This window comes from Thermobia domestica, chromosome 7 (genome assembly GCF_964235325.1).
Source record: "Thermobia domestica chromosome 7, izTheDome1.hap1.1, whole genome shotgun sequence".
NCBI lineage: Eukaryota > Metazoa > Arthropoda > Insecta > Zygentoma > Lepismatidae > Thermobia > Thermobia domestica.
The window spans coordinates 231,676,004-231,701,008 of NC_137460.1; the positions used below are offsets into that span (position 1 = coordinate 231,676,004).

Below are 25,005 nucleotides of genomic sequence, written 5' to 3' on the forward strand. Positions count from 1 at the left end.
TTAAGAGGGAAATTTCTCAAATTATTCTCAATTTCCCTTTCCACGTAGGTCATGCACACATTTGGATGGAACCACTTGCAAGCTTGTTTTATTCTGAAGAGAATGATGCACGAACCATAATCCTAGGATAAATAGTGATGACCCAGTAGCTACTTGAATGAAAGTCTAAGATTGTAAAAGAGTTAACAACCATTTTGGACGCCATCTTGAAAATTGGGTCTTTCCGGTGGTCAAATTTTGGTAAACTTTTAATATGTTATTCAGCACATTTGATACTACAGAAAATCGTTGAGAAACCTTTTGTAGGAATTGTTTGAGGGTTAAACCGTATTTTCAGCCGCCTAAAACACTTCCAAACCATCACAAAACTTCCTCCACGTTTAATAGTCTGATTACACAGTCACAGAGTGCTTCTTTTCTGTAACAGATCTTCAAACATAAACTCGACGTCGTTGTACAAAAACTTAAAATTTGGACTCAACCGTCTCTATAACACTCGTTTCCACTGCTATATTGTCTGATTGTCTTCCTTCAAAGCCCATAGATGGCTCTTTTAATCGTTTCCACTGCCCCAGCAATGGTTTCTGCACAGCAGCTCTTCCCGAGAATCCAGCAAACGTCGTTTCATAGCAATAATTGAAATATTTGCAGAGTGACTACGATTAAATTCTGATTGTAGTTCCAGTGCAGTAAACTTCCTATTTCTTTTGCTAAACACTGCAATGGTACAATCTTCCGTACGTGCCGTAATATGAGAACTTTCAGTTGGGTTTTCACCACATTCTCTCGTGTTCGCTGAAAAAACTTGATGGAATCAGCAAGAGTATATGGAGCTAATTTCAGTTTGGAAGTTATTTGACGAACAGAAAGTCCCGCATTATGACGCATAATGACTCCAGCGAGTGACTTTACACTTAAGGTCTCATCTCTGTCCATAATTTCTAACAAATCACAACAACAAACACCAAAGAAAGCAAAAAAATCCACGAGTGTTCAAGACATCATTATACTGTATCTTATAATACTGTTCACTAATAATGTACACTTCTGACATTATTTATCTCTAATAAGACATATACCACAATTATATTCCAGGAGTAACTATAAAAAAAGAATTAATTGCTTATGTTTAAAATATTTTTCGAATAATCAAAATTACTTCATAATCTTCATCACGTTATTTTTATTTAAAATAATCACCGACTTTCTTTTATACTAGATGTTAATATGTTACAAAAGGGAGAGACATCTATAAGCTTATACAAACATAATATTTCAAATTGGTAGCTTTCCCTATCGAAAATATATTGATTAGTTCATTGAAATATAAGATCAAACGCTTGTCAGGAAACTTTTGACCGGCAGTAGATAGATAGATAGATAGATAGATAGATAGATAGATAGATAGATAGATAGATAGATAGATAGATAGATAGATAGATAGATAGATAGATAGATAGATAGGTTCTACAGGCCTTGGTGCAAGTTACTTGTAAACCTGGGTCCCCGCAAAATGTTCCCAATCGGGCCCCGAACCTAAGGCCGGCCCTGCATCGAAAGGTCATTAGAATTATAGTTAACACTGTTCTTTTCCAGAATGCTAGTTGTATTATAACAATATAACAATCATTATCGATCAATCCATTCTTTCGTATTACATTTTAGATAGAGCGTTATTTTTAACAGTATTAATGCAAAGTAGAGTTTTGATTATTAGTTACTTCTGTTCAGGGATGCACCGACGGAGGTATTCCGGGAATTTGAATCGCCCAGAACTTGTAATTTTTAAGAAAATTAGCACAATTTCAGCGATCAAATGCACAAAAATATTTGCATTATTTAGGCTGCTCCGAAAAAACTTCGGACCCAAGAGAGATCTTGTGTGCACCACTGTTTGCGTTTACATTGTGTTGCTCATTCCTTTATTTGGAATGTCTATATTGGAAAGAGAAACAAAGAATTGAATTTTTTATAGGCGTTAGAGGCCCTAAAAATACTTTTTGCGGGGGACCTGATTTTGAAGTTCCATCGCTGGGTCGAAGACAAATTATATATCGATTAAAGCACTCACTTAACATCATTTGTTGTCTAATAAACAAGTTTAGATAAAATTAATAAAGCATTATTAGAGATCAACATCTCAAGAACGATAAAATGGACTAGCTAATGGATAAAGTTATTTTTGATGCCATTGAAAATGACATACTCACTGAATTTGATACGGATGCAATAATAAGAAATTTTGCCAAATTGAAAGCCAGAAAAGTGACGTTGTAACATGAATTTTCAGTGACAAAGAAACCAAGGAATTAAGCTATTACCAAAATCGTATCACTAGAAAATACTATGTAAATATGATTTTAATGAAGCATAAGAGCATACCTCTTTGTTACAATCAAACCGGTGTTAATGTTTGACTTGAAGCTCATGAGTTTTATTGTTGCAACTTTTATGCTTCAAGTGTACTTGCCAAAGCACGTCTTATGTATATACCTTAGTTGTGTCTTGTGCTTATTTAATTAAAAAAATATTATTAATTATTAAAAATGGAACTTTGTTCAAGTATTCATCCACAGGCAATTAGTTATAATATTGAGATTTTTCGCTCTATTCACAGGGAGACTACATATTGAATAAATTTTTTAACTGAAAGAATTATTTTGTCCATTACAACTTTCTACTCTTTTATTGTGATTTAGGTGGAGGCGTCTAAATATTGTCTGCTTACATTTAAGAAATGTCTAGAAACCGACCTTCATTAATAATAATGTTTCTATCCACAAAGATCACTTAAAGATAATAATATTTCTCAGGACAAACATGGCTTTAAGATAATAATAATAATGTTTCTCAGAACAAAGAAGACTTAAAAATAATAATATTGTTTCTCACGACAAAGATGATAATATTTCTCTCAACAAAGGTCCCAGACAGCATGTTTGCTTGCCGCAAGCTTGCCTATCGCTTTTATTTGATTTTATTTCGCTTTGGCTTATACACAAAAGCTTATTTCTGCTTAGCGCAAACCGTAGTGCGGGCAACCCACGCTTCGCTTGCGAGACGCTTTTCTTTAGATTGAAGTAAAAAGCCAGCGCGCTTTCGATTTTCAGTTGTTCTCAAAATCCACGTGACGCTGACCTCCTTACTTTCGGCGATAAGGTAGTGTTCGCGTTGTTAGTATCTTGTTAGCATTCAGCTTGAATAAAGGACAAACTTAATTATTTTTTTTTTTAATTGTTCCGTCTAGTACTCTAGTACTCTAGTCCCACGTACCTATAATATCGCTCTTTATTTCCTCATATTTCGGTAACTATGAGGCATAACGAATTGTAGTATTTACGTATAAAGCATAAATGTGAACATAGATGGCAGCAGATTTGAGCCTACTTATTTCGCGAAAGAATACAGAACTGTTGCAGATATTTTAATATAAACTTCAAGTTTAACTTACAGTATAAACTTTATCTGAACGCTGTGTTTAAAGTATAAACATTTTTCTGCGTTTTTATATAAAAAGGTAGAAATTTCAAGTACTCGCCGCTAATATAGCAACATGTTAGATATTTGTAAGAAGCAACGGCGCGTTTCGTTTAATCACCGCACTATGTTGCTCCATCTACCAGCATTGAAGAACCTATGCAATGTTCGTCTAATGCAACCTCTGAAAACAATCCAGGAGCTACAAACCCAATTCCTCAACGTTTACCTGTCTACTCATTTCTATTGACTGATTTCGATCTAAAATACAATAATTCTCGGCTTATTTTCAACCAAATAGTTAAGTACCTTCCAAGAGCTAGTGTCAAGCAAATAGTCTTCACCAAGAATGGTGTCATTATCCGATCTGAGGATGTGAACTTTGGAACTACATTACGAAACAAGGCTAGCTATGAAATCTTTGGAAAAAATGCCAAGCTGAAACAGCTTACCAGCAAAATTAAGCAAACACCTCCGCCACCAAAGACTCCAATGTTATCTGTTGTTATCCGTGGTGTTCTACCGGAAATCACTGATGCAGAAGTACTGGAAGAGCTTACAGCTGAAGGCATTCCTGTCGACAAATGCATTCGCATCAGAAATCAAACGGGACCTACATACATGGTTCGTGTGCTAACCTCCAACAAATCGTCTATTGATACCCTCCTTCAAGAGGGAGCGTACATCTTTAAGAAAAGGCACAGAGTCGAACCGTCACGTACTAATTCACCCCTGCCTATTCGATGCGAACGATGTCAGACTTACAACTCGCACGTGACAGCAAAATGTCCTAACATCCCTAAATGTGGTTACTGTGCTGAGCAGCACGAGACTAAAGACTGTCCAAATCACCAAAAGCCTGCTCACTGCTCTGTATGTCCTGGGTCACACCCTACATACAGCTACAAATGTAAAGCTAAGCCAGCCCCACCAGCAGATCGCCCTGAACTCACAGTGCCATTGCGTACAACTGATCCACCAGTTCAAGCCGACCAATCAATCACTTCCGGTCTTACAGTTGAAAATTTTCTTCGATATTTCACGCTTGTTCTACAAAATATTTTTCCTTTTCAAAGACAGTTCATTCTTGAACATGTCATTGCTGCCGCCACGAGCATTTTCCATATCAATCTGTATGCCACATATTCAGGGAATTATGTACATTTTCACATCTCTCCGAGAGAAACTGCTGTCTAAGCCAATAGCTTACTACATTATCATGGGTTTGGCCTTCTTATTTATGAACATACGGTCATTGCCGCAACATAAAGCTCTTTTTGAACACCTGCTTTTAGAAGAAAATATTGATGTTTTCGCTTTAAATGAAACTGCTTTAAAACCAACAATGCCATCACGATTTCCACGGTATCAACTCATGCGCTATGACTTTTCACAAGATAATGTACGAGCGCAAGGTGGAGTGGCAATTGGCATAAATAATAAGTTATCTTACCGACAGCATCAGACTCGGCTTCCCTACCGACTTCCTGAACATCTTACAGCAACTATCTATCTACCTAACATCGCAATTACGATAGCAACAATATATGTACGTCCCGGACACGTGATACCACTCGAGTATTTCACACATTTGTTTCAAACATACAAGCATCTTCTGATACTGGCAGACATCAATATCCATAGCCGTTCCGAGAGGGAAAAGACTCAGTTTGCAGACCATATAGCACTTTCCTTACATGGTCACATATATCCCCTTCCGAAGCACACCAGACCAAGTAGCCAAACTACACCGGATGTTGTTCTTTCTACCACTTCACTCATAGACAGGAGTTATATCGAAGTCTTGGATTGCATAGGTAGCGACCATTTACCGGTGAAAATCACGGTCAACGATGTACGTAAAAACGTTTCTCCGACAGCAGCCGAACGTACCATATATTTGTATGACAAAACTAACTGGCATAAATATCGCTCGGATATTGACGCTGCATTAGAAACTGTACTACCACCGGATACAGAGGAGAGTCTAAACACAACCATAACCACACTCACGCAGGCCATTGCTACAAGCGCACATGACAACATTCCCACTTATCACGGTAAAGCATATCAGCCTGTTTTGCCTCCGCAATATTTGCACTTAGTAAGAAAATCTCGGCATTATTATAGACAATATGAGCGCACTCATAACCCTGAATATCTAACACAGGCACGTAGATGGCAAAGAACTGTGCACAATTATATTGTCGCCCATAAACGCTTGACGTGGCACAAAACATGCAGTCAGTTGAATGAAGAAACTCATCCCACACGATATTGGAAAAAGTTTCATCAGTTGACCGGGCAGCAAACAACAACAAGATATCCACTTTTCCGAAACAACGATCCTTTGCATTCAGATCAGGATAAAGCCGATGCATTTGCCTCTCATTTACAAACTGTGTTCACTCCGCCCGACGGTCAACATGAAGATAGTCCCAGATTCTCAGAAACTACCATCGCTCACCTATTACAGCCATCAACTACTCACACCTTAGATGAGAATCAACCTTTAACATTTTCTATCACCCATGACGAAATACAGACGAGTATCAAAGGAAAACGCAACACAGCGCCTGGTTTTGATAAAATATCCTACCGACTTATCAAAGAATGCTCAGTAAAGTTTTTTATTCTTCTCGCAGCTATTTATACTTTTATTCTCCGTACAGGATATTACCCAGTTGAATGGAAAGTCTCCAAAGTTTGTATGTTTCTAAAACCGAACAAGCCGCCACATTCTGTCAGTTCGTATAGGCCAATACAATTGACTGCGACATTGGGGAAAGTTTTGGAAAAAAATTCTTGTAAAACGCTTACATCAATATCTGCATGATCGTCAACTCCTTCCAATTTTCCAGACCGGTTTTCGACCATCATACAGTATTAATGACCAGTTGCTTCGTTTGACGACCACTCTCGTTAACCAATATAATAGATCGCTCCCATCTTGTTTAATTTTAATGGATCTAGAGAAAGCATTCGATCGAATTTGGCATTATGGTCTATTTTCCAAATTGCTTAAATTTGGACTACCACTGACATATGTTAGGGTAATTTTCTCATTCATACTGAATCGAATCGCATATGTATGTATCAACAATACCCTCTCCCATCCCATCTTTCCATACACAGGAGTACCTCAAGGGTCCAGCTTGTCTCCTCTTCTATACATTTTGTACGCATCAGACGTACCAGTACCTGCTCCTCCAACTTATTTATTCCAATATGCTGATGATACTGCTTTCCTAACTCTTGGGAGAACTATACAGCATATTAATCGAAGCTTACAACTCACAATTAATCAATTTCTTGCGTGGTGTACAAAATGGAAACTTACTGTAAATGAGGAGAAAACTCAAACACTTGTCATCATACCACCTAAATGCCGCAGTAAAGTTCACCGCAACCCTAATCTGCTTGATATCACTGTTGGAACACACCGATTAAAACCGACTAACTCAGTAACGTATTTAGGAATAACATACGATAACAAACTACAGTGGACTGCTCATTTCCAGAAACTTGTGCTTAAAGCAAAAAACAGGCTACAATTGCTTCGCAGGCTCGTAGGACAGCATTGGGGGCTAAATTCAAGGCTGCTTATTAACACCTATAAAGCGTTCATGCGTAGCATACTTACATTCGGACATATTGCTTGGTCCCCAGCACCGTCTAGATTCTACAATAGGCTCGAAATTATGGAGCGCCATGCAGTGCGCTTAGCATACCGCATCAAATTACCATATCCTAACCGAGAACTATACAATCGAATAGACTTTCCACCACTTGTAGAACATATCTCACTCTTACGTAAACGATACATAGCCAAATGCCTAGAATCTCATAAAGATATTTTTCTGGACACAATATTCATAGACTCAGAGCAGGATTCTACTTTCAAATATTGCCATACACCGTTAAGTATCTTGATCACACTTCACGTAAACAATCTTCCTATGGATCACTTTCATCGCAGATTCTTTCAACGTCAAATCATTCATCAAGTCATCCCTCATCTTTTTCCATAGCTGCACAGTTCGTCCTCAACAATAATCTGGGCTCCCCATGTCTCCATCAGTCTTGAGCCGCCCCAAGACAGAAGCCTAACATGCATTCGTTTATATTAACCATTTCATTGTGTTGTGGCGTATAATGCACTTTCATCTCATCAATCATGCTAATATATTTATAAAAAAAAAAAAAAATCTAATTATATTCAACATATAATATTATATATCCTTTCAGTTTATCTTTACATTATTTTTCTCGCTTATTCCTTGTTTATAACTTTATGTTATCTTTCGCAATGCTCAGTATCTTAATGTTTATTATATATGTTCATGCATATTGTTCTATTAAGCACTTTTGGTAGTACTTGTTTCATTTCGCACGTAGTTCTCTTTATATCACATTGTACAACTAATATTATTTATGTTTGCACTTGTTTACAACACATCACATGCCGAGAGAGAGGGCGTAACCCTCTAGTGGCAGTTCCATATGCAAATAATTGATGATTAATACCAATGGAATGAATTATGCCCTACAAATAAATAAATACTCCACCAAAAAAAAAAAAAAAATCCTATAAGAAAACCCATTCCTTGTTCAACCTAAAATCTTCCTCTCAAAAAAAAAAAAAAAAAGCGTTTCGTATCACAACTAAACCGTAACAATTATGCTTATTTTGGTGTTTTGCAGAAGCAGATGGGAGACTTGGGTGTTTTCATGGTTGTGCATATGCTTCAATAATTGGTGAGGCGAGGGGACAATATATTGTAGCATAGATTTAGTCAGACGGTTAAATTATAATGATTTCATACTGTTTTATCTAAATTCGCTTAGTGCAAGATTCCATATATAACTTCTTTGGCGTGTGTTTCGCTTGCAATAAGCTTAATAAAGCTTGCCATTGGTGAGAATACGCTTATACTTGGCTTGCGTTTGAGATAATTTGACTTGTGTTTAACTTGTAAAGACAAGCTTGCCCCAAGCCTTGCCCAGATGTAACTAACTAGCTTGCCACAAGCTTAATGCAAGCTAATTGGCTTGCATAGTATAGCTTGCGGCAAGCTAATTTACCTTGCAACAGCAAGTTTGTGGCAACTTGCAGCAAGTTTAAATTGCTGTCTGGGGGTGACTTAAAGATAATAATATTTCTCAGGACAAACATGGCTTTAAGATAATAATAATAATGTTTCTCAGAAAAAGATGACTTAAAAATAATAATGTTTCTCACGTCAAAAATGATTTAAAGATAATAATAATGTTTGCTCAACAAGGATGACTTAAAGATAATAATATTTCTCAGGAAAAAACATAGCTCTAAGATAATAATAATAATGTTTCTTAGAACAAAAATGACTTAAAAATAATAATATTGTTTCTCACGACAAAGATGATAATGTTTCTCTCAACAAAGGTGACTTAAATATAATAATATTTCTGAGGGCAAACATAGCTTTAAGATAATAATAATAATGTTTCTCCGAAAAAGATGAGTTAAAAATAATAATAATATTGTTTCTCACGACAAAGACGATTTAAAGATAATAATAATGTTTGTCTCAACAAAGATGACTTAAAGATAATAATGATTCTCAGGACAAACATGGCTTTAAGATAATAATGATGTTAACAAAGATGACTTAAAAATAATAATATTGTTTCTCACGACAAAGATGATTTAAAGATAATAATAATGTTTCTCTAAACAAAGGTGACTTAAAGATAATAATGTTTCTCAGGACAAACATGGCTTTAAGATAATAATGATGTTAACAAAGATGACTTAAAAATAATAATATTGTTTCTCACGACAAAGATGATTTAAAGATAATAATAATGTTTCTCTCTACAAAGATGACTTAAAGATAATACTGATTCTCAGGACAAACATGGCTTTAAGATAATAATGATGTTAACAAAGATGACTTAAAAATAATAATATTGTTTCTCACGACAAAGATGATTTAAAGATAATAATAATGTTTCTCTCAACAAAGGTGACTTAAAGATAATAATATTTCTCGAGACAAACATAGCTTTCAGATAATTATAATGTTTCGCAGGACAAACATTAAGATAATAGGAATGTTTCTTATGGCAAAGATAACTTAATGAGTCCGCAATTCGATGCTTGAACGTCTATTTCTTGTTTTTACACCCCCCTTTCAACAAGGTATTCAGTACACATTCTACAATATTGTTACTGTTTCCCGAAAATAAAAAAAAAACTTTGTTCAAGGATGATATATATAAATACGAGTTGATAGACAGTCCAGATCTGAACAAAATGACATGCATAAGTGTAAAAACTTGTGCCTAGTTGTCGAGAAAATTGTGAAAAATTAATTTCTCCGTGAAACTAAAAATTGATGTTCTATGAGCACCCTGCCACTTATTGGGGTGGAAATGGTACTGAAATGGGTCCTTATTAAGGTCTTTATTATGACTCTACCAAGACAACATAACATATTATAGTTAATGAGATATTGCCTTAACTTATTATTGATCCTTAAATTTTATTTTTTCTTTACCTAAAATATTGTTGAAAGGTAAGGCATATTGTATATCACTTGACAGGTCCCATGAAGTTGAATAAAATAAAAAGATCAATGCTACATTTTGATAAGTTGTTTCCGAGAGAACCAAATAAAAACGAATTTTTATTTCATTAATAATAATTAACATTTGCCAAGTAATAACAGTTTCCACTTTGCTGGAAGAAATGATTACTTATATATGTGCTGTATACCTATATGTAGCATATTACATTTAACTAGCAGATTGTATCTACCAGTGCCGTACGCAAGGAAGTTTCGTGGTTAAACAGTTCCTTGATTAAGATATTAAATAATTACTACATTACTATATTAAGATGTCTATACAAAAATCACGCTTGTCCTGAAGAGATATAAGATATAGTTTTTGAATCCCCTTGATGAAATTCTGCGTACGCCAATAGTATCTATTTTTATTTATATTTTCTCAACGGTAAAACACTAACTTCTGTATGCACATACTATTTGCAACAATTAGAGTTACTGGGTAAAAAGGGAGAGTACTATGTAAATGCATATATGCATTCCACAGTTGATTTCTTTTTCTTTTCTTTTTCTTTTTTTGATACATGCAAAAATAAGCCATAGAAAGGAGCATTTGTTTCTGTATATTTGAGAATTTAGGAAATTTCTTCAGTATTCTTGCATATTAAGATTTTTTCCATACACATTTCAAAAGTTTCACCTCTGTTTTGTGGATCCTCGTGAGTTTTCGGTTTCAGGTTCGGTCCATGATATTATTGGAAGAGTATCTAATTTTCCATGGAAGTACAATCAAGCTGAAGAATGATAAATTAACTCGGTGAAGAAAGATACCTTTAAAGGGCAGAATGATATTTGAGTTGAGTTCAGTCGATTTTTAGTTTAATGTCCTGTTTAGCAGAGAGGCGATATGAGCCGTGGACATACTTACTAACATGAAATCCGAACTACATGAGCTCCCATTGGGAATCGAACTCGGGTCTATCGCGCCAAAGGAGCGTACGCTAATCTCTTAGCCACGAAGGAGCTCTAGAATGATATTTCGAGAGGGAGGTTAAACTTAGAGGGTTACGCCCATGCGTGGAATGAGCACTCCACTGTGAATTCATATAATTTACTTCAGGTTTGTTACTTTCTAATAGTTCCTCAACAGCTGTAGAGCATTCTGCTAGTGCTTACCAAACCCTTCTCAGAGGCACAACTTCAGTTTCAGTCCTTCCTTCCTACAAGAGTTAGGTATCATTCACAAGTGTTAATCTAGAAAATCCTACGCTCACTATCTTTCTACTACAGAATTTTTATCGGGAACCCAAATATGAAAATGATTATTTAGTGGTGTTAATTCACAGAAACTTAAAGAAAACGAATTATAAAACGGTGTTTAAATTAATCATCACCCACCCAAGTTCACAGGAGAATGTTCCAGATTTAAGGTTTTTCTCTACGCTCATCTCTACTATTTTAAATTTTCGTGAATAGAGCTGTCTTTTCTTCCAAAACTTCCGTGATATTCGATGGTGTTTTGGGGTACAGAATGTTACGGACCTAATGCAATTCTGCTTCCTTGTATGTCTCTTGTATCGTGAGATGACGCGAGTGACTTGATTTTGAACTCGTTGAAGAGTATATCTTTGTGTGGGTATAGTAGTTGGTTTGTAACCATGGATCTTGCAGTTGAAGGAACTGGATTTTAGTGCAGAAAATAGACCGACGAGATCTTAAGGAAAGCTGTGGTATGCTTTAAGACGATGTTTGTTTTTTGTGCAGTGCTGCGCAGGTGTTTTGGAAAGTTCAAGATCTTGTCAAGGTAGGCTTCTAGATATCTAACTACAAATTACGATTGAAGTGGGATGCTATCAAGAATAATGTTTTCCACATCATAATGTTGTGTTCTTGTGAAGCGTAACAGTTGAATCTTGTTGGCTTTGACTTTTATGTCCCACTTTGTTCTCAATTCTTGTATTTGGTCGAGTTAGCGTTTCAATCAGATGTGCTGTGCAAAGGTATTGGTGCCACCAACAAAATTCCTAGATCAATGTTTGTGTACCCCAGGTGTAGACAGTGTACAAGATCAGCGACTGCCAAGTACCTTGTGAATCGCCAGCTGAAATATTATAATCTTCGAAAAATGTAGGTGATCTCCGAGAAGTGATGTCAGCAAATTGATCCAGAATGTGGGAAAATGTTGGTAGTGCTTCTTGAATAAATGACCGGAATGCGACACATTGCCAAATGCTTTCTCGACATCTAAGAGAATTGCTAATGTATGTGCCTTAGTGTTGAAAGTGATTCTTTCCACTCTCTTTGTATGTTGTGCAACAGAGCTGGAAGTAGGTTTTAATACAAACTAATATTCCAACAGTAATCAATTATCTGTCAGAAGTCATGAAGATTTTTGTTGCAGAAGCCGTTATTTGACCTTGCTAATATGTCTTAAAAGACTGATAGTCCAATAGTTCCATAGAAACTTTGTTGTTTTAGGAAGCATGATCACAAGTAGATCTTTCCAAGTTGTTGTATAGTGGTCTGTGCGAAGCATTGCACTGAAAACTTAAAGTTGAATTGCAAGTCTCCAAGAACTTTGCTTAATGGTTGCGGATGAAATGCTATCTGAACTTGCAGCTTTCGTATGTGTAATTCGTTTAATAATATTGCGCTCTTTTCATGGAAGGGTAATGACTCTTGGGTCGTGGGATGCGGTAGTTGAGGTTAACGATGAACTGACTTTTAGTCTTCGTCTTAGTACTCAGTGCTATTGTTAAATTTCTCTTCGATCATTTGTGAAATTAGTTCCACTTCTTTCTCTTGAATGAAGAATAGTCCTTGCGATTCATTGACCGGCTGTGAACTTGTGGATGAATGTTTCGCTAGATTACTTACATTTGGACCTCTTGAAAGTGGCTCGAATATTGTTCCAGAGAACGTTCTTGATATGTCGGAGTCTCTTCTTGATTCTGAATATCGTTGGATTGAATACTTTTTCATTTCCGGTAGTCGACTAGACCGCCATAGCTTCCTGGCCCAGTGCTTGAGTTGAATCAAGAACCCAGTACAAAGATCTTCACTCCTAGAAGAAAGTATTGATGAAATGTTTCTAAAGTATTATGCTCGTGTGCACTTTGAATTTCAGAAGTGAATTCAGCAAAAAAAAAAAAAAAAAAAAAAAAAAATTGCCTAAGTCCTCATCAGGTGGAAACAGATACTCTGAGATCAGTGAAAGTAGATAAAATATGACGGTATTTGTCACAGTAGGCAAAAACTTAGTTTCAAGTGATATATGAAAATGGTCTATGGCAAAGATGACTGGATTATAGTCCGACTCTAGAGCGATGATGGATATAGGTGGCTCTGTTACTTTGATATTGGTGAAGAGAACCATGTCAAGCACATAAGGTCTTTCTCCGGGTTATTGAAAAGTATGGTGGCTCTAATGGACCTGAGTTGAATGTAAGTTGAATGCAAGGAAGCATTGCAACAAATTGAATGATTGTCCTGCTATTAAGCCTCGAATTCCTGTTTCGTACTTGGTATCGAGGTTTCCTGTAACATTCACACCTCCGATGATGAAGAGAACGGAATGAAGGGATGTTAGCAATGTAAGTTTATTCGTGGATTCGTGAGTCATATGCGCGTAAAAACCACTACTAACAAGTAAGAGATGTTCTTGTTTGTCTGTCACTGTGGAAGTTTAGGAATGACGTTGAAGAACAACTGTTGAAATTGAACTCTCAGTCATGGATCTACGAGTAATATGCCTGTCAAACTGTAAACTACGCTATCAATGTTCTTGTTTGCCTCTCACTAGTGAGGTTGAGCAATGACGTTGGAGAGCAAGTGTTGGCAATGAACTCTCAGTCATGGATCCACGAGTAGTATGCCTGCAAGACTATCGACTATGCAATCGATGTTCTTGTTTGCCTCTCACTGAGGAGGGTTAGCAATGACGTTGGAGAGCAAGTGTTGGCAATGAACTCTCAGTCATGGATCCACGAGTAGTATGCCTGCAAGACTATCGATTATGCTATCGATGTTCTTGTTTGCCTGTTACCACTGTCTTATAAACGTGATGTTACCTGCCAGCTCCTTCACCTCTCCGTATGATTTGTTGAGAAGTAAAGCAACAAACTATAACACCACAGATAACTCAGTTGGAAATAATTGAGTTTGGCCAACCTACGTCAGTAGATTACATTCCAATGATCATTATTCTGGAATGGATTTTCAGATGAGGGTTGGATCTTTTGGACTCTGAGGTGGCTTCATATGAAAACATGTTTGGTAATGACCATACTTACATTGTTCAGAAAAACACAAAGGTCAGGATCATCCCAGTCTATGTTCGTTTCTTGAGGATGCTTCACGTGAACAACATGGCAGAAATTCTCAGGACATCCGATTTCTTTAATTTTGGACCTCCTCTCTTTCGGAGACGACATATCAAGCTGAAAGGTGGAAAATAACTTAAGCAATTTGTAACGTGTTAAATTTCAGAAGTGATATGTTACAACCAATTTAGTTTTTTTTAGCACAGTTTACGACAAAAAAAAAACTTCTTTATTAAGTTCCCCAAGTAAAAGCTGCGTAAACATATTTCAATATATAACAAACAGAAAATATTACAAAAGTAAAATTACATCGTGTTTATAAGAAGGGTCGGTTTTCTATGACATGCTATATGTATCTATATCCTGGCAACTTTATATATATATATATATATATATATATATATATATATATATATATATATATATATATATATATATATATATATATATATATATATATACGTCTAATTAAATACAAACACATTTCTCACTTTCGTGAACACGAAAACACTGTTTTGTTGGTCATATAAATACATGTTTGGTGTTAGGTCATATTTTGGTTCCGATGAGCTATAAAAACATATATTTGGTCATATTTTACATGGATTTCACTTATTGCTCAGCAATGAGGTTATTTGGAACCTTTTTAAAAAGAAATACTTTGTCTTGTGTAACAAAATTTGAAGTTACTCGTGTGGAGGGATGAAAATGGTTGACCTGGCGTAGCATCCTACATTTTGGAAAGAGAAATCGCCACCTCAACTTCTGTTTATCTTTGTCCCCCTCTTTTCCTACCCTGAAAGATTCCAGTTTCTTTGTTGCATATTGATAGAAAGTATTTCTATCCACATTCGGAGCGGACATTAAATACACGGGAAATGGAAGCAGTACTGAGAAAACACTAGAAATTCGCATTGAGCACAACTGAAGACATGTTCCCGGGAGAATTTTCCCTCAGAGCTCCTGAAGTCATTATTGACACTTATTATAAGGTTCATCTACATGCAGAGAAAAGTTTGTTCTACGAAGCTTGAGATAAGAATTAATGTTTCACTGTCGCTCGTGGTTTCTTTCCATAGTGTTCGACACACTTTTTAGTTCATTCTCGTTCCAATAGAAAGTATTTACTTTGAAATTCACTTGCATAATTGATATAGGGAACATACTTCTTCGCAAATGATATCTTGCCCATTTTTCAAGATCAAACTGCAAGTGTAACTGTTAACCATTAACTCAATCTTTTGATTTTATCCTTTTATTAAAGTTGAGACTATAGCCGTGTTAATTCTTTAAATGAAAAATCGATAAACTTGCTTTTTGTAGAGCTACGTTACAAATTCGAACAAGTAAGTGCTAACAAACATTGAAACGAATCTCTCGGGAAGGATAAAAGGAGGTGGCAGGTTGGTCCGTATTGCGTACTTTCCTGATTTCTGCTCTAAGTCTTCATGTTGAGATTTCACGAAGAAAACTTAAATCCTTTTTAATGTACTTATGAAGATCATTTAGACTAAAGTGGTATACGTCTGGGGTATGAAAATGAAATGTTTTACTCTCGTGAACATGGTTACATTCCCTCGATGTGGTCTCCTCCCGCCTGATGAACACGTTTCCAGATATGTGGCAGACCTTGAATACCGTTGACACACTCTGTGTGTGATGGGGTGTTGAGAGAGCGCTCTAAGGCACGAAAAATGCTGAGAATATCACAGATACCTTGTCCCCGAAGTGATTCTTTTAATTTTTTTTTAACAAGAAATTAAAATTGCAGATCCTCATATGTGGGGAAATAGGGGGTGCTCCATCTCCCAACCCAATCGTCGTAAGAGATTCTATACCACATGAGCAGTATACCTGATGTTTCTGTGAATTATAATTGGTGCAGAATGCAACAGATGGTTATATGCGGAAGCGGTGACTCAAGTATGAGGCATAGTGCGCAGCATTTTCGATAACTCTAATGGCACTTGAAGTGAGAGAATAATTCCTTCGTTGTCATTTTAACACCGTCATTGACCACAATCACCGTAATCGGAAACACAAACACGTCAGCATGATCGCTATACTGTCCAAAAACGCACTACGTTCGTCATTTGTCTCTCGGATGAACAATAATTGAATCACAGAAGTGTTGCCGCCTCAATCTAAATTATCCTTCTATATTAGAGAATATTTCAGATAATATATTGCAGTAATTGGTGATCTTGATTTTCTTTGGTTGTTGTTTCTTTTGCATCACATGGAACAATTTAGTTGGTAGTCCACCAAAGTTTGCTTGCGTCTCCGATCCCTGGAATTGTTTTCTCATGATTTCGGTCAGATCGTATCTATTAGTGAATCGATCCGTAGTTTTGGAATTCCATTTCTACCCTGCGGGCAAGGGCGCCCATCAAGGGGGCAAGGTGGGGCGCTAGCGCCCCTAGAGGAAATTGTACTTCAGAATATCGAAAATCCAATAGAATTTTTACACTAGTTACAGCAAAATTTGGAACTATTTTTGAAACATCGCTTATACTTGCCCTCGCTTGAAAACCACAATATGGGCGCCCTTGCCTGCGGGTTCTTTGTATTCGTAGAAAACTGATCCGTGTTACAACAATTTATTTCTGACACTTAAAATTTTTCTGGTTGTAAATTTCATCGTCTTTGGGGAGTAATATCTCAAGTCACCTCCTGAATGTAACACTCAGTGCCAGAACAGTTTCTAAATATGTCCAAGATTAACTTATTTCTTAATTTAGTTTCTAGGTGGCTCTTCAGTGCAAAATGCATTTGTTTTGCAATTGCTTATACAAAAGAGCGTTGTTTACAGTGCGTCAGATCGTTGTGTGATATCCTCTGTTTGCTGAATTCAAATATCCCCAGAAGAATCTAGATAATGAAGACAAGAACCATCTGGACAGTCATTCCGTTGTTCGGTGACATCAATAATTTTTGGAAACGAATTCTCTGTTGAGAAGGAAAGACAGTGGCGTTTACCTTTAATCCTGTGATCGGCCATTTTTCTTTCAAGTGAATCTCCAAGCGTTATAACATTATCTTGTATCTCGTATATCACATGGAATACATACTCCAAAACGATGCTTCTTCCCACATACTTAGGATGTAACAAACATCCTCAAAATGCATTTTTCACAAAATTGAATTGGAAGTGCAGGCCCTCATTAGCCCCCTAGAATTATCTGGCCCCTCAGAAACTGAGAAGAATTACGAGTAAGGTATGGAAAACTGGACTAGAGTCGATGAAACAGAAAAAATCCTAACAGAGACTTGCCAAAATTAACAAAAAATAAAATTAAAAAAAATTTGTACTAGTAAGTTATCTGCCAAATCTTGCTAGCAGCTCCCACATTCGCAAGGGTGCCAACCTTGAGGTGTCGTTTAATTTCAATAACAACCTAATTTAAAACTACGAAAAAAAAAATTAAAATATTTGAAGGGAAGGGAGGAAGGACACCTGGGTACGAAAATAAAGAGAGTCTACTGTAATAACTTTCCTATATTATTCGATCCTATCTCCTTCGTCACCTCTGCGAACAATAATGAACTTAGCTTAATCAGGTAACGTGAAAAAAATTTGAAGTTTCAGAGTGATATCGCAAAAGTAAACTGAACGAGTACTTTTAAATTATATCAAGTCTACAAACGGTTATTCCAGTTTGTAATTAACTGGAAAATATCCGGAATTATTTACCATATAACTATTATTCGTATCGTCAGGCCGGTTGATCAGTTAGCCAGTATATTCACCATTCAATGTCAAGCCACAAAGTGAAAATACAATTCATCATTTTTAAGTAACACACCATCTTCACACAAAACTCAAACGTAATAATTAATATACTAAAAATTATCGTTATATACATACAATTAGTACCTTGTAGCAAACTTTACGACTGGGCATATATATATATTTGGGTGATCTATTATTTATTCATACTCTACCATACACACACACACACACACACACACATATATATATATATATATATATATATATATATATATATATATATATATATATATATATATATCATTAATATTATCATTAGTCACTTATTCATTTATATTTATTTATTTTCTATAACATAGATTTATTTTCAGACACACTAAATTGTATCAATACGCCCAAGACTGTTTAAACCAGTCTTATTATCTATATTAAAATACCAAATTATTATAGCACCTTAACTAACACGCGTGATTTTATATGATCTGAATATGAATTTCTTTTACAGCAAACTACTGTACATTTCACTTTACGGCTTCGAATTATTTTGTATGCAATATACTCAACTTTCTCAACTACATGCAATTATATGTTAGAAAATGTCAACAATGCCATCTTTCTAGGAACAGAAAAAGAGGATTCGTAACTGCAGCCTGGCAGCAAAAAAAAAAAAAAAAAAAAAAAAAAAAAAAAATGACATATAGACAAACTTCGAGTTAAGTGGAAACGCAAAGTTTAATGTTATTAATAATTTGATTAGTAGACTATATAAATGATCGTGCTTCTCCGGAAAGTTAATTTACGATTTGAGTTATCTAGATATCCATTCTTATGGGCCAGAACTAATATTTACTCATCGTTTACAGCAAAAGAAGTGTCATGCTCGAGTTGAACCGTTCACTAAGTATTGAAGTAACAAAACACTAGTGGCGAATAATTCTCAACTAGGACGAGATGGCGTTAGTAGTATGCAAAAACAACCTTTGCACTACTAATTACGTTTTGCACTATCATCGTTAAATATGAGCAACATTTTACGTAGTTACGGTACATAATTAACTATAAATTTTAATTATGGATGGTTGTACTTACTACAAGGGGCTAAATGAGACGAATAGTCAATGATCAACAATACACTGTCCGTAATTAAATAAATCATACTCTCACTCACATATTACTACGGTCAAAATACTAAATTATACACACACACATGCACGCTACATACCACATAAACTAAGAAAACAAATATCAATACATATCACTACATATGCTAAATCGTGTTATCACACGAATTCACTATATGTGCAATGAACGAACCACTGTTTTCACCATTCTAAATCGGCTCTATTAAACTGGGGAAAAAGAAACGAAATAATTAGAGCCCAATGGTCCTACTACTAATTAAATCATGGTTTTCCAAATACTTTTAATGCCCCAGAAAAGACATATTAAAACTACTAATGGTAAGGGTCCCTTTCCGGAAGGGAAAAGAACCCTAACAAAAAATCGTTCAACCCGTCTCTGTCGGAAGCTGAGATCAACTCAGAAATAAATGAGAGTCCCTGTTAGCGTTTACACTGACTACGGTAAAATCATATACCGCCATGTAAAAAAAAAATCACATAAGCTACATACACAGAACTATACGTGGACAGGTCTATCGTACCCTACACGAATTTAGTATGGTGGAAAGGATAATCTAAATGTTTAAATCACTGATTCTTAAATCTTGAAAATCACGACTCTAAAATCGAAGCACTTCGATGCTATTCCTGTCAACAGCCATCATGACATCCTTAACTTGAGATTCAATATCTCGCCAATTTTTTAACTGTTTTTGACGGAATTTCAATAAGTTTCGACTCCCGAAAGCTTCCTGGATGCTTCATTTCTTAAATAGAACTAATTTTACCTGGATTTACTGCTTTTCTATCCGAAAATCCTGAATATTCTGGAACGGAAACAGACGACGTCTTGTCTAGTTGTGTCCCGAGTAGAGAATGAGAATAATCGCGTCTTAATACGAGAGCGTCGTAAATAGTCCCGATCAGAGCAAAGCGTTTTGGCGGTGGAAGAAATATAAAGCGAATAGAAAATGGGAAAAACTGGATGAAACCGGATTTTGGGAGGATATGAGTATCTCAGAGGGACGAAGGGGGTCTAAATTATTCTGCCAAATATCAGATTGGTGCACAATTACAAGAATTTCTGTCCGATTGCGGGCCTATGTTTTTGTATAGCATTAAGGTAAATAATTTCAATACTCATCCATTTGAAATGCCCATATAGAGGATTTACATTAAAATAATGTATGAATAAAATATTATACCCCCGAAATATAATTCCTACTGGGTTATTCCAAAGCTTCCACATTGATTTTGGTTTTAAAAAAGAACTAATGACTATACTACATGAAACGAAAAATATATTTTGAAAATTCGCTTAGTACAGTAGGTTCAAAAAATATTGGACCCCTCCAAGAAAATTCATTACCTAAGCTGTAATGGTACATTACACTGATAGAACTATTTTGATCTTCCAGGCACGTCTTAGGTGACATATCGATGATCGAAGATGGTGGGTGAAAAAGCGACAGAATTTTCTTGGTTATCCTTATAAATCGTTGTGTTCAGGAAAAGTATTGTAGCATCAAAGCCAGTCGACCAATTTCTTAACATCGGCATCGTCACGAGCTTTCCAATGTGGAACAAGAGCGCCCTACCGTTATCACGACCCACTTTTTTTTTGTTTTCGATTTCCAGCCATTTAGAAAAACGGCATTTCTTTTCGCTTTTATAAATGACCAAACGGAAAGCTACTAGGTGACTCGTGATAATGGTAAGTTATGCAAATAATATTGTCTAGGGCAGTCTCGTTCCACACTTCGATTATCTTTTATCTATTTGAAGATATCACATAATTACTGTAAAATTAGTGGTATTTTAATTTCGTGGTGGTGGGGCCTAAAAACATTGCGAAAACTGTAAGTAGAAAAACATAAAGATAGAGTGTGTCTGAAAAAGCAATGTTTCTAGTACATTTTCGCGTATTATTTTGTTGCCTATCGTTAGCAGTTATTTCTGCAAACGTTAGAAAGTAACAACGTACGTTTGAAAGCAGTTGTTCTACCAGTAGGGTAATGGCACTCAGCATCCATGCTAATCAGTACCATTTTTTGTACTAAAGAGGAAGCGCATCTTTCTGTACCTTATATTTATTGATACGAAAATACAAATTAAATCAAACACTATAACAGACATTATAGAATATACAGCGAGAATGAAACATGATTTCAAAATCTGCCTTTTATATAGTGAGATGTTCTCAATTAATTATATTCATATATATAAAAAAGATAAACACTAAAGGAATCTTCAGAAACAACTGCAACAACAAAATCTCAAACATACGTTAATTATAGAGTTTGTTAAAATCTTAAGTTTTCTTTCAAATAACAAGACACAAAATAGCACTGGAGAAACTCAAACTGCTGTATCGAAGCAAAGAAAAATATTTTATACATCTCTGTAACCATAAAATTCACAAACATATTATTTAATATTAGAAGCTGCACATGCAGAGTATGCCCATTGCAAACAATTTATACACCTAAACCTCAGTGCTTTGTTTTTACCAAACTCGCCATATATTGTATAAACATCATTAGCATTATTAGGAATGGTTTCGGAATGTATTTTTTGTTTGTTTGTTTGTTTCTTCTCTCTACAATGTCGTAATAAAAATTCCAAAACTCAATTTTTCACTTCTGTTCTGAAAAATTTTGTAGAATTTCCCTTTTTTCCCTATAGGGAAAGCGTAAATTTCTTCAATTTTCGTACAATAAGAACAACTAGTAAAACATATTTTCAATGAGGTATAGTTTACATCTCTGCTGTGTTTACAACCTGTATTATAGCCAGTTAAAGTGAATGCTAGGTCTCCACGAAAACTTTTGGCGTTCGAAATAGGCTACCCAATATGGCGGCCATAGTGACGAAATCCAATGCGGGAAATTTTTTGAACTTTCTCTCAGTTTCTGAATAGAGTACGTATCATGATAATTTTAGAAAAGGTTTCGGCTTTTTTCTTTTTTTTTTTTTAATGTTCGGGTTTTACCCTTTTTTTGGTATAATTGCACCGAACTATGTCCCTTCTGTTGCTTCGGTGACAATTATCTAGTTCTCTAACAATACCCCACATGATATATGTAGTTCAGAGTATAACAAAGGTTTTACAAGTTATAGAATTATGTGTTCAGCAACAGGAGACATTTCAGTGCTTCTTTTTTCTTTCATTACATTTGAAAAACTATTCAAAATATGTTAATTTTATAATTCTATTCAAACTATGTTAATTTTCATTTCAACCATCGCAGGACCAAGCCCTCAGCACATTCTGAGATACCATTTTTGAACTGTTATTGTTCACAAAGGAAACAGAAGAGAAAGTTTTGCCCCGTGGAAATAAATATTTTATAAACTTGTTGACACAAAATAAAATTATTGAGTATGATGTCACACATATTCACGATTAAAATGTCTAATTCACCGTTGCCACAGTCCTAGCTCTGGAGCGGGCTGAAAAATAGTACCAAATTGAAACAAAAAGGGCTGAATTCATTATTTTATACTAGTGTAATGCATGGCTCTATAGCACGAAACTAAAAGAAGTAAAGTTCTAGAACATTCTACTCCCCCTCTTCCAAGAGCCCAAATCAAGAAAATGTTCTTTTTAAAAATGACTTTTTAAAATCATTCAAATTGGTGGAGCCCGAAGAAGCGTGGAAGTAGATGAAACTTTTCTCACACGTAGGAAGTATAACAAAGGCTACACATTAAAAGGGAACAAAGTTATCATCTTCGGTATGTATTCTAAGGAAACCAAACGTGCCTCTATTTCAAAGTGAAAATAAACCAAAACGGTATTATGGCCATATATGAAAAATATATAAAACGAGGAACAAATCAATCAACTCCGAGTTCGTGTATAAACAGTACGATGTAATAAAAAGTTAAACCATAAATTATTGAACCTTATTCTCGCTTATTTCACGACAGAAGGGGGATAATAGACTATAGGAAGAATATAAGGTAAGTAAACTGACATTTGTAAATAATGTAAAACCGGTCCAGTTATTATTGACACTTTTGAAAATGTGACAAGTATTTGTTGAATGGTGCTGAATTGGATAGAATTGTACCAACTTTCTCACAAAAGGGGCTGAAAATGCCAGCGTGGTACCAACGGGCCGATGAATGACAAAAAGGGCTGAATTTGGTACAATTGTACCAAGTGTGGCAACACTGGTCTAATTTCGAAACAGTGGCACTTTGTAACCCCCCCTTGGTCCTTCGAGGGTTACCATATTTATATTTAGTTTTCATTTACTTATTGTCACTTTGCCCACAAAGTAACTGGCGGCTACACAATAAATGTTGAACACTTGACTCTTCCCTGAATAATAAATAGTAAGGGACGTTCATGTTTAGTATCATCACTATATTCATTTTTAAATAATTAAATTGAAATCAGGCAGATTTTAGGCTTTAGTTAAATGATCCGATGCTTCTAAATCTGCACGTTAGCACCATCCATTATTGTTAGATAGGCAACGTACGTACCAACCTATTAGCAATGGGCGATGGGCGATGGGCGACTATACCTATTAGCAATTAGTATTGTGAGTTGATTTTCAGTTTAACGTTCCATTCAGCAGCAAGGCTATATAAGACGGGACCTGATTAACGTGGAATCCGAACACAGGAGCTCCCGCCGGGAATTGAACCCGGGTATCCACCCCAAAGGCGCATACGCTAACCGTATAGCCACGGAGGAGCTCACAGGAATTAGTATTGTTCACAGAGTACAACGTTCACTTTTTATAACAATAATAATTATTATTATGTCACATGCTTTAATTTTCATGGAGCAAGGAACATTTAAATACATTTGAGGACGAAATTGTTAAAATTCTAATTGATTTCAAAGAAGGTAGAACAACATTCTCATGTAAATCAATGAAGTAAAATGCAAACATGGCACCCAGCACATTGTACTTCCTCTGGAAAATTGAAAATATACTTTGACTAAATGTTCTTTCCGTGTCGGAAACTTCTGTAATAAGCGATGCAGGTACTTAACCTAACTTTATTCCACACAACTTCAGCCGTTAAAGGTTCTCAATTATGAAGCAAGAAAACAAATCCGTATATAATGCACTAAACAATGAATTAATTTTCACCACTTTGTATCAAGAAAATGACACGAAACTAGATGAATCTGGTAATAGAATCCTCCCATCACATTTTTTTCGTTACAATTCTAGCATACGTCTGCTAAAATGTCAGGGGTATAGAAGCAAAACCTGCTAAATCCATTTTTTAATTTTGTCAGGAGACGAAACAAAAGTGACTCCCTTATGTTTCAGAATTGTTGAACTTTTTTAGTGGTCACTACTTAGTGCAGTTGAGTGAAATCTACAACTAAAGAAAAACAATTGTTCAAAAATTCTGAATCATAAGGGAGTCACTTTTGTTTCGTCTCCTGACAAAATTAAAAAAATGGATTTAGCAGGTTGCACTCCTATACCCCTGATATGTTCTAAGAAAGTATACTCCAAACTCGTTTCTAAACTAATACTTACTTCATATAAATGTAAGACAGGTCTTCAAATTAAAAATACACTTCTTTCCATCGAGCCAAACATCTAACTACAAATCAGTTCCCAAAAGGGAAAAAAAGTTACTACTTGTAACGATTAGATAATAATTAATCTTTCGAGTTGATATGAGTTGTATAATCTTTAAATAGATGTGAACGCAAATTGTACACGCCTATTTGTTCGTAGATAACATTGGAACTAAACATTAGAGTAAAATACAAGCAAGGTCACCGTGCCGATCTAAACCTAAGTTCTAATAAATGC

The 25,005-nt window shown here is 35.5% G+C and overlaps 1 protein-coding gene across 1 annotated transcript in view; it reads right to left on the bottom strand.

The window, feature by feature from the left end:
• LOC145689021 (uncharacterized) overlaps nucleotides 1-24,801 on the bottom strand; it is a 152,204-nt gene extending 127,403 nt beyond the window's left edge. The window contains exons 1-2 of the mRNA XM_081763160.1: nucleotides 24,724-24,801; nucleotides 14,321-14,467 (exon numbers count right to left, since the gene is read on the bottom strand). Of these exons, the coding sequence (XP_081619286.1) occupies nucleotides 14,321-14,461 (141 nt within the window). The 5' untranslated portion in view covers nucleotides 14,462-14,467; nucleotides 24,724-24,801. The remainder of the gene's footprint in view (nucleotides 1-14,320; nucleotides 14,468-24,723) is intronic.
• Between the last annotated feature and the right edge of the window lie 204 nt (nucleotides 24,802-25,005).